The sequence below is a fragment of the Gossypium hirsutum genome, chromosome D04 (assembly GCF_007990345.1).
Source record: "Gossypium hirsutum isolate 1008001.06 chromosome D04, Gossypium_hirsutum_v2.1, whole genome shotgun sequence".
In the NCBI taxonomy this organism is placed as follows: domain Eukaryota; kingdom Viridiplantae; phylum Streptophyta; class Magnoliopsida; order Malvales; family Malvaceae; genus Gossypium; species Gossypium hirsutum.
This window is the reverse complement of record NC_053440.1, coordinates 17,460,946-17,471,031: the sequence shown is the minus strand read 5'-3', so window position 1 is coordinate 17,471,031 and position 10,086 is coordinate 17,460,946. Positions and strand designations below refer to the sequence as shown.

At 35.8% G+C, this 10,086-nt stretch overlaps 1 protein-coding gene and 1 long non-coding RNA gene across 2 annotated transcripts; both read left to right on the top strand.

The window, feature by feature from the left end:
• The first annotated feature begins 432 nt into the window (after positions 1-432).
• On the top strand, positions 433-3,395 carry LOC121216410 (uncharacterized). The gene is made up of 4 exons (XR_005912598.1): positions 433-1,087; positions 2,066-2,287; positions 2,568-2,690; positions 3,018-3,395. It is a non-coding gene; the product is annotated as an uncharacterized lncRNA (long non-coding RNA).
• A 3,442-nt stretch (positions 3,396-6,837) lies between these two features.
• Positions 6,838-9,770, top strand: LOC121216409 (ABC transporter G family member 6). Its single transcript, XM_041092080.1, has one exon. The coding sequence runs from the start codon at positions 7,181-7,183 to the stop codon at positions 9,431-9,433; it is 2,253 nt and encodes a 750-aa protein (XP_040948014.1). The 5' UTR covers positions 6,838-7,180; the 3' UTR covers positions 9,434-9,770.
• Positions 9,771-10,086: the final 316 nt, after the last annotated feature.

The following is a 10,086-nucleotide window of genomic DNA, read 5'->3' as shown; positions in this document are numbered from 1 at the left end:
ACAAAAACTAAAATCATTCCACAACGAACATCTAGCAAAATAGTTATATTTTAGTTAGGAAATATCTCTAATAAAATGGAGATTAGATCGGAAAAGAATAATATAAAATCATGATTAACGTCTCAATCTTTAATAGAAATTTGATATGTGAGAGATTGATTGCTTACATTGAAAAATTCTAACTTAATAATTAATTACAGTCACTTAATCATTTGTTGTCTTATTAAAATATATAATATTTATAAAAATTCAATTTATAAAAAAATAATAATCAATGTTTTATAAAATCACTTAACTAATAATTTTTAGCAGACAAAATAAAATATTTTTAGCAGAACAAAACGGCGTCATTTTGTTCAAAATAAAATAATTTTTTGCCGCAAAAGATAGTTTTTTTATAAAAAGGCCGCAAAAGTCATTTTACTTAAAAAAACAAAGGAGCGTTTTATCCCCAAATTTCTCCGCCTTAAATCTCCAAAAGGGGCTCCGCTACTAAAGCATATAAGGTTTTTGGAATTCCTTTTGTGCTTTCTCTTTGTCAAAAAAGACTTTTGTTCTGTTCGGTATTTGCAGGGGGAAAAATAGATAATGTGGTTGGTCTCCCAATATTTCCTTAACCGAAAAGAGGAAAACCCTAATTTTGTCTCTCCCAATAGACGAAAGGAAGGGAAAAAGGGTGTTTTACTTCAAAGCCCGGGCAGAATCTGGCAATTACACCATTTTCATGGGTCTTGACAAGTACGAGAACGAGGAGCTCATCAAATATGGCTTCGTCGAAGATATCTTGTAATTTCTTATTTGAATTATTTTTCCAGATACATTGAAAAATTTTGAAATTTCGCCATTGTTGCTGTAGAGGAAATTAAATTAGGGCTTTTTTTTCTCCTTCACCCTAATAAAATAATTTGAAATCAAATGAAAAAGAAAACCCTAATTCTATAAAAGATCGATTGAGTGAAGAATCGGAATCAGAAATCAGTGAGAGGGCAAAACCCAGAAAAAGAATAATATGTCGAGGCCGTAAGAGGAAGATAAGAAGCTTGGCGATCAATCCGCTGCACATATCAACCTCAAAGTCAAAGGCCAGGTCTTTCTCCACTTGAATCCCTCCATTCTATTTTTTTTAGTTAATACTGGGGGATAATTTTCCCTCTTTTTTTCCCTTTTCACTTGTTTGTTTGGTTATTTTAATCCCTATTTTTTTTCATTGCACATGGAAAATTATGCTAATGTGGACTAGGATTGATTTCATAATTCCCTTTGTTTTTACTTGTAATTTCTGTGTCTGATATTTGAACTTTGGGACTAAATAAGATGCTGGTATGATTGGGATTGGGTTGTTGCAAAGATTGTTCTTTTTATGTTCCTGTTTTTGTTGTTATGGAGCTTAATACTTGAAATTAAAGTTAATTCTGTAATTTTCATCTTATAATATTATTTTAATTATTTTCTTCTTCTTTTTTCTTTGTTATGATTTGTGCATGCTTTAGTTTAGACTAGACTGTCTTCGGTAACTTGAGTTTTATATTTATTACTTTAAAATATTGATAATTGAGGAAATAAGCTCTACTGATTAATTTTGTTCATAATATTTGGAATAAAAAAAGTAATCTGCATTGCTACAACATGCAATGGTAAGTAGAATGTCTGTCGAAGTATAGACCAGTAATAGAAATCACCTTGGGGTAATCTAACTTCCTGAAATCTGAAGTTCAACAGAAGCATGTCATGACACAATAACAAACAAATTTCTTATACATAATTTTTTTTCTTGATTTTTTTATGTGTTCCTGTTACTGTAAAATTACATATACAGCATGAATTAGTGTAAAAAGAAAAAAATGGTTGAAGTTGAGCAGGTGTAGACAATATTTCATTCTTTATACATCTCTCTTTCTTACTCTCTAGTGCCCTTCTGTTTTTCAGCTGGTGTTCCATGCACCACGGTTCCTTTTGAAGAATGAAAATTGAAGCTTTTTCTTTCCATGTTCACAGATCATGGAAAATTCTTTATACATTATCATCACTAATGGTACTTACCTCTGGAAAATTCTTCTGTTCACAGATCATGAAGAACAATATTTCCCATGGGGACATAGAAGAAGTTTAATCAATTTGCAATATGCACAAACAAGAATCGAATATCAAAAAATTCGAACATAGAAGAAGTTTAATCAATTTCCTTGCAAAAACTCTTCAAGGTCTATCTCTTTCATCTTCTTAATTAATTGTTAAACTTCCCAATGGTCGCCTACCAAAGAAAACGACGTTTTGCCAATCAAACTAGGTATGTGTTTTCTTGGTTTTTAATATATATTCTTTTCTTTCGACAAAGAACTTGAGGTTTAATTAAATTTGACTAAAGACTTGGAGTTGAACTAATTTGATTCTTGTTTTTTATTTTATTTTATTTTATTGCCAAGAAAGATAAAATATTTTATTTATCAAATAATCTAAAAGATTTTGAATTCATGATTATTGGTTTTGTGAGCATATTAGACAAGACAAAATTTATGTTTAATGCATGATTATTGAACTTGTTTCATTTGTTATCCTTTTTGCAATAGGAGGAACTGAGGTATCAAATATTTGCAGTTGTGAAACATTCCGGATTTAGACCTACTTCTGGACACTATGTTTGCTACATTCGATCCTTTCCTAATATGTGGCATAAGATGAATGATTCAAGGGTAAGCGTTGATGAATTTGTTCACATTTTAATGTGCATTCTGGTTTTTACTAAGGATAGTTACTAACATATCCAGTTTCTGAACTGGATACAATGTGTTTCTTGTTGAAAGTTTCTTGCTTATGAAGGATACCTTACAGAGGGTTCTGTTTCCCCACTACTTTAAATATTTTGCTTGTTCTTCAAGCATTTGGATCTCATAATTTCACTGATATTGCAAATTTTCATCCTAAGTTTGAAATTTAAGTGTCAACTTGTAATATACTCAGTAACATTTTGATGGTACTTAGAATAATAGTACATAATGGTCATGTTCTGTCTTCTGTAGGTTACTTGTGTTGAAGAAGAAGCTGTGCTGTCCCAGGAAGCCTACATTTTGCTCTATGCTAAACAGGGTATACCTTAGTTTTCAACTACAATAGAAGTGCAAAAGCCTTGTGCAGACCCTGGAATTTCTGATTCTTCACCAAAGTCCTAGATGACATACCAATCTTGAGGTGGAAAAGAGTGCCAATTGCAGCGCCAATGAAACTAAAGATGTTGCTGATAGAGCTTCAACTCAATTCTCTTGCGATGTGTATAGTCATAGGCAGGTTCAACTAGTCAGTCTATTTCTCATATGTATTCTTTATTTTAGTTTTGATTCTAAATTTTTATTTTCACTTTAATATTTACGACAACTTGAGTTCTAACTTTTGAATTTTAATTGTGTTATTAATTTATTATTTTAAATTATAAAACTAAATTCATTAATTTTTATATTTAGTTTTAAAGTTAAAATTTTCATAAAAAAATTAATTTAAATAATTTTTTTTATTTCTCCTTGAAAGTATATTTAAAGTTCAAATTTAAAAAATAAAATAAAATATTTATCATAAAATAAATATTATTTGATTAAAATAATTTTTTTAAATGTTATGTTTTTAGTGGCGTTTTTGCGAGAAGCGTCGCTAAAGGTTTGTTCTATAGCGGCGTTTGTGGTAAAGCGCCGCTAAAGGTCTTGAGATATAGCAGCATTTGTGGAAAAAGAGCTGCTAAAGGTCTTGAGCTATAGCGGCGTTTGTGGGAAAAGCGTCGTTAAAGGTCTTGATCTATAGTCGGCGTTTGTGCAAAAGTGCCGCTAAAGGTCCCGATCTAGAGCGGTGTTTATGGAAAAAGCGCCGCTAAAGGTCCTGATCTGTAGCGGCGTTTGTGGGAAAAACGCCGCTAAAGGTTATGGTCTATAGCGACGTTTATTTCTACGTTTGCGGCGTTGACAACAGCGGCATTTTTTGCATAAAAGAACGCCACTAAAAACCTATTTTGGTGTAGTGTATTGCCCCAATTTTGGGGGCCAACGGGTTGTTGGAGTAGAACAACCAGTCCATGTCCTATGACTCAGGATGTAATGCCCAAACGTCTCAGCGCAACTCGTCCATTTTGTTTTGCCATTCTTTCACTTGTGTGCTTGAGGTTTCATCTTGTGTATTCATGTTGTCTTGGGAACCAGAGTTGTCCGCGTTCATCATTCTTTGCAGCTCCTCATTCTGTATCAGTAGCTCTTGCTGGAAGGCATGTTGTTCTACAAACTGCACTTCTTGAGCGGTCATTTGCTCTCTGATGAATTTCATCTTCTCTTGGAGGACCAAGAACTACTGCGGGGGTGCCTCTTTGTTAAGAGAAAGTGGCAGTCCCTAACCTTTGGAGAGGTCCAGGTCTAAGAAAAGGGAAGGTCCCCGACAAACCACATTGTCAAGGTTTTCTAGCCTATCAACGGACCATGCAACAAATAAGTCTGTCTTGTCGTGTTGGGCACCGAAACTCGATGCTCTGGCTTGTCCTCACAAGGGGTTGAAGGGGAAAGTTTCGTTTGGCTGAGCCATTTTCTTCGAGTGTCAAAGAAAACTTAACCAAACTAGGAGAAATCTGATGATTGGAAGTAAGTTCTACGCTCACCACACTAATTGTTGAGTAATAGTTTTCTTATATCTTATTGAGTAGGAATGTTGGGGTATTTATACATGTGGTTATAAGTACTATTACAACTCATAGCAAGGCCCCACTACTTTGTCTTAATTTTATTGCCCCTGGTACTAACATTCTCTGTCACTAGTACTAACATTCTTTACGAACTTCATGTCTGTTGGACACGTGTTTACGGAGCACGTGGTCCTTTCTAATTTTGGAACTGGCACTTTAGGCGGGTTTCGTACTTATTGGACACGTGTCTAGATGTCCTGCGGAGCACGTGGCCCTTTTAGTGAGTCATTTAGGCTTATGCGAAGTGAGACTATGATCTTCGCTAGGTTCCTATGAGCTGGGTCTGTAAGTTTGCCTTACGAACTGGACTCGCGAGCTGGTCTTGCGACCTTGCCCTGTGGGCTCGCGCAAGGTTCTTGTGAGTTGGGTCTACAACCTTACCTTATAAGTTAGTATGCCTTGCTGTCTACTTGTGGTCGGGTTGTGGGTCAGAGGCTCGGATCCTTTCTAGGACTCAGGTATCTGGTTATTGGCATATAACAATATTATATAATTAAAATTTAAAAAATAAATACTTTCGCTTCTAATCATTGATCTAATAGAAGTCGTATATCTTGAATCTCCTCTAGTAGTCCCACATAACTCGTCCCATGTTCCACCTATTGAAAGAATTTGTTAACACAATCATTTAAATTTTAAATAATTTTATTATGATAAATATATTATCTAATGAATTTTACCTTGTTACAAGTGGGAATGTTTAAGGGTAGTCCACTCGAGGACGTAAAGATGGCCGTCGATACCACGCCCATAATTGCAGTAGTAGCATGCAAGCACCGATTTTATTTTTTATGATTGCGTCTCCCGAAACATCTCCCGGTACAATGTCGCCAACACATTTAACCGTCAACTGAGTTCTCCCGTCTCTCTAAAGTGCACGAGTTTTAGCAACCACCTTAAATGGCAAGATTTCGTAATTTATCGAGCATTAGGAGACCCCCGATGATCATAAGGATGTATGCCCGAGCATGTTGTTGTCTTTCAACTTCACTCGATTTCACATCGATCCCACCAAAATTTATTTTCAACCAATTCATATCTATTCGGGCTCCATAAATCGTGTTCGGAACCCTCATTAAAAGTTTCTCACATGCATTTCTTAATTCGGTTGCGATAATTGACCCAATCACTACTGGCCCATCCATAGTAACTCGAGCTGTAACTGCACGTCCTTGAGTGTGATAGTACACTCGCCACATGGAAGATGAAATGTGTGTGTCTTGGGTTTCCACTTTTCCACCAACACGTTTACAAGTGTGGGGTCTAATTTACACCCTCTACCCATACGAGCCACATGAAAAAATCTTGCATCTCTCAAGTATGATTCGATTAAAGACGATGGAGGAGTGGGTAGATTACAAATATACATCTCCAAAATCCGATCTTCCAACTATATCTAAAAAAAATACAAAATATTACATTTTAATATAGCAACAAAATATTTAAATTAAATTAGATTAAATATAATAAAAAATTTCTTACCATTTGCAATTGATCAACCGAAATGTGCTTGTTCTCAAAACGAATTAGAGATTTTTCCATTATTAATTTCAATAAATACAAAATAAATTGTAATACAAAAATTAATTTTAAAAAACCTTAATACAATTTTAATAAAAAAGAGGGTTGAGAGGAATAAAAATTGAGTGAGAAATTAAGAGGGAATTGAGAGAAATTTAAGAGAGATTTGAGAATATGAGAGAGATAAGTTGAGATTGAATTGAAAAGGAATGGAATTAGGGATTTAAATAGAAAAAAAAAGTGTAGTGGTTGGGTTGGGGTAGCCATTGCCATATAGCCGTTGGGTAGAGGGGAGTCATTGGAAATTGACCATTTTCGTTTTTTCAGCTTAATCGTACAATTTTTTAAAAAATCGGTCCAATCCAATAATTTTTCTTTAAAAAGTAATATATAATGCATTGAATGTTATATTAAAATGTGTAAAAGAAATATGGCTGTTATTTCTTAAAAAAGATTTGATTACATGCGGAAATCTATTAACCCATCAGCCCTAGGTTTATCTATTAACCCATAACTAAACCATTAAAACTTGAGATTAAGTAGTCAAATTATAGGCTTTAATATATTCCATTAAACTAAAGTCATCATCCCCTTACTACTAATTAAATAAAGCTTACGCCCTAATTCCCCTAGAACTAATAAACCCATTACACCACGCGTCTTTCACCCATCCATCTAAACACATATCCCATCAAACATACTCTCCCGCGTGTGCTATTCTTCTCCTCCCATGAACTTCCTCCTTTCAGATTTGGATGATTTAGGTGGCCGTTCAATTACCGCCCAATAAAACCAGTGCGAAGAAAAATAAAAAATTTTTAATAAACAAACAATTAATATTAAAACTCCGATATATAGAGAAATAGAATTCTCCAAAGCCAAAACAAACACCCATTTCACTCTTAAAAAAGAAACACCTATACTTTTTGGTCTTCTTGTCTTAAACCTATCATGTCTCGTATTGTCGCCGAAAACATATCATCGGCTAATACTAGCAATAACTCTTCCCAGTATTTTCAGCCCTCATTGGAGCTTACCGCCGGCGAACTCTCAACCGCCACAGGGCCTTCCCCAACACTTGGCCAACTACTTAAACACGTCGGTGATGCGCGGAAAGAAGTCACCGGAGACGAAACTCCTATTCATGAAGTCCTCGTTAACGTCACCGAGCCGCGCCCGATACCCTTTGTCCTTTCCTTTAACAACCTTACTTATAGTGTAAAGGTTCCTCGCAAAATGGCGTTGCCTGGTTTCTTCAGACGGAGGGGCGGAAGCGCCTCTGCAGATGCTGCTGTCGTTGGCAATCCACTTGCCGCCGGAGATAGTTATTTTATGAGGACCAAGACGTTGCTTAATAATATCTCAGGTGAAGCTCGTGACGGTGAGATACTGGCTGTGCTCGGAGCGAGTGGTTCGGGTAAGTCGACGCTAATTGATGCTTTAGCCAACAGAATAGCTAAAGGGAGTTTGAAAGGAAACGTCACTTTAAATGGCGAAGCTTTGGAATCTCGAATGTTGAAAGTGATTTCAGCTTACGTTATGCAAGATGATTTGCTTTTCCCAATGCTTACTGTCGAAGAAACCTTAATGTTCGCAGCTGAGTTTCGCCTTCCTCGGACTTTGTCGAAATCTAAGAAGAAAATGAGAGTTCAAGCCTTGATCGATCAATTAGGCTTAAGAAATGCAGCCAAAACTGTTATCGGCGACGAAGGTCATCGTGGTGTTTCCGGTGGAGAGCGGCGTCGTGTATCGATCGGAATCGATATAATTCATGACCCCATTATTCTTTTCTTGGATGAGCCTACATCAGGGCTGGATTCAACCAGTGCTTTCATGGTGGTGAAGGTTTTACAGAGGATAGCTCAGAGTGGAAGCATTGTTGTAATGTCAATTCATCAGCCAAGTTATCGTATTCTTGGATTGCTTGACCGATTGATATTTTTGTCTCGTGGACAAACTGTTTACAGTGGTTCACCGACGAATTTGCCACTGTATTTCTCGGAGTTCGGGTATCCGATACCCGAGAACGAGAACAAAACGGAGTTTGCCCTGGACTTAATCCGAGAACTCGAAGGATCTCCTGGAGGAACAAAAAGTTTGGTCGAATTCAACAAGTCATGGCAAAGCATGAAGCATACCGGAGACTCCGAGCCAGATGAACTAGGTTTGTCATTAAAAGAAGCAATTAGCGCCAGTATATCTCGAGGCAAACTTGTTCCAGGTGCTACAAATGATATCAATTCATCTTCCATGGTTCCAACATTTGCAAATCCATTTTGGAAAGAAACGGTGGTATTGTCGAAGCGATCGATCCTAAATTCAAAACGGATGCCGGAGTTGTTTGGAACTCGTTTGGCAGCAGTTTTAGTGACAGGGTTCATTTTAGCGACAGTATTTTGGCAACTTGATAATTCACCAAAAGGGTTGCAGGAAAGACTAGGGTTTTTCGCATTTGCAATGTCGACAACATATTACACTTGTGCCGATGCTCTTCCCGTTTTTCTCCAAGAAAGGTACATTTTCATGAGAGAAACCGCTTACAACGCTTACAGAAGATTATCATACGTTATATCAAATGCATTAGTGGCGTTACCAGGCTTGATTTTCCTTTCATTTGCTTTCGCAATGGCAACATTCTGGGCAGTAGGGCTGGATGGTGGATTATCGGGATTCTTATTCTATTTCTTAATGATGTTTGCTTCATTTTGGTCTGGAAGTTCATTCGTGACATTCCTTTCGGGTGTCGTCCCGCATGTGATGTTAGGCTACACGATCGTGGTCGCTATTTTAGCGTATTTCTTACTCTTCAGCGGCTTCTTCATCAACCGCGACCGAATCCCAGTTTACTGGATATGGTTCCATTACTTGTCCCTTGTGAAATACCCATATGAAGCAGTTTTACAAAACGAATTTGAAAACCCAACCAAGTGTTTTGTGAGAGGGATTCAAATATTTGACAATTCACCACTTGGAGTAGTCCCTCCCGCCATGAAAGTGAGATTACTGCAGTCATTAAGCAATACTTTGGGGATGAGAATTACAAGCTCAACATGTTTGACAACAGGTTTGGATATTCTGAAGCAAGAAGGGATTACAGATTTAAGCAAATGGAATTGCTTACTGATTACAGTGGCATGGGGTTTCTTGTTTCGGATTTTGTTTTACTTCTCTTTGCTCTTGGGAAGCAAAAACAAGAGATCTTGAAACCAAACAAAAAAAGGGTTTAATCCGATAAATACAATAACGGTCTATATTCGAATTCGAGTTTAGTCCTTTTGGGTTTCTTGTTCAGGATCTTTTTGTTATTGGGAAATAATGTGAAGCAAAAACAAGGGACTGTGAAAAAGAAAATTCGGGATTTTCAGCATAATTTGTAAAATAAAAATGAGAGGAATATTTAAGGTAGTTGTTGATGTAAGAAGTGAATTTGGCTGAGAAATGTTGTTGTAATTTGTGTTTTATTTATTGTATTTATTGGGGGGTTTTCATCAATTGAATTGAACTGTTGAATGGGAAATCATTCATTTCCCCTTCTCCAAAATTTTATTTCTTCATTATAAAGTAAATTACAAACTTATAAATTTATTTGTGTTTGACTTGTAAACTTATGGTAAAGATTGTGTTTTGAGTTTTGACTGCTATTATGTTTTCTTCTTGCGTAGGTAAACAAATTCCAACATAAATATAATTTAAATTTCGTTTATTTGCTTTTTTTATTTTTACATCATCTAATTATTAAATCAAACCATCCAACATTACAATTTACATTATTATTCACAAATAGATAATACATGTTCATAAATATAGTAAATTATGCCACATTCTTGGTGTGAGTAAACAAATATTTATAAAAGAAA

What these genes read in the sequence shown, in the direction of transcription:
- LOC121216409 (XM_041092080.1), top strand. Translation starts at nt 7,181, where the DNA reads ATGTCTCGTATTGTCGCCGAAAACATATCATCGGCTAATACTAGCAAT.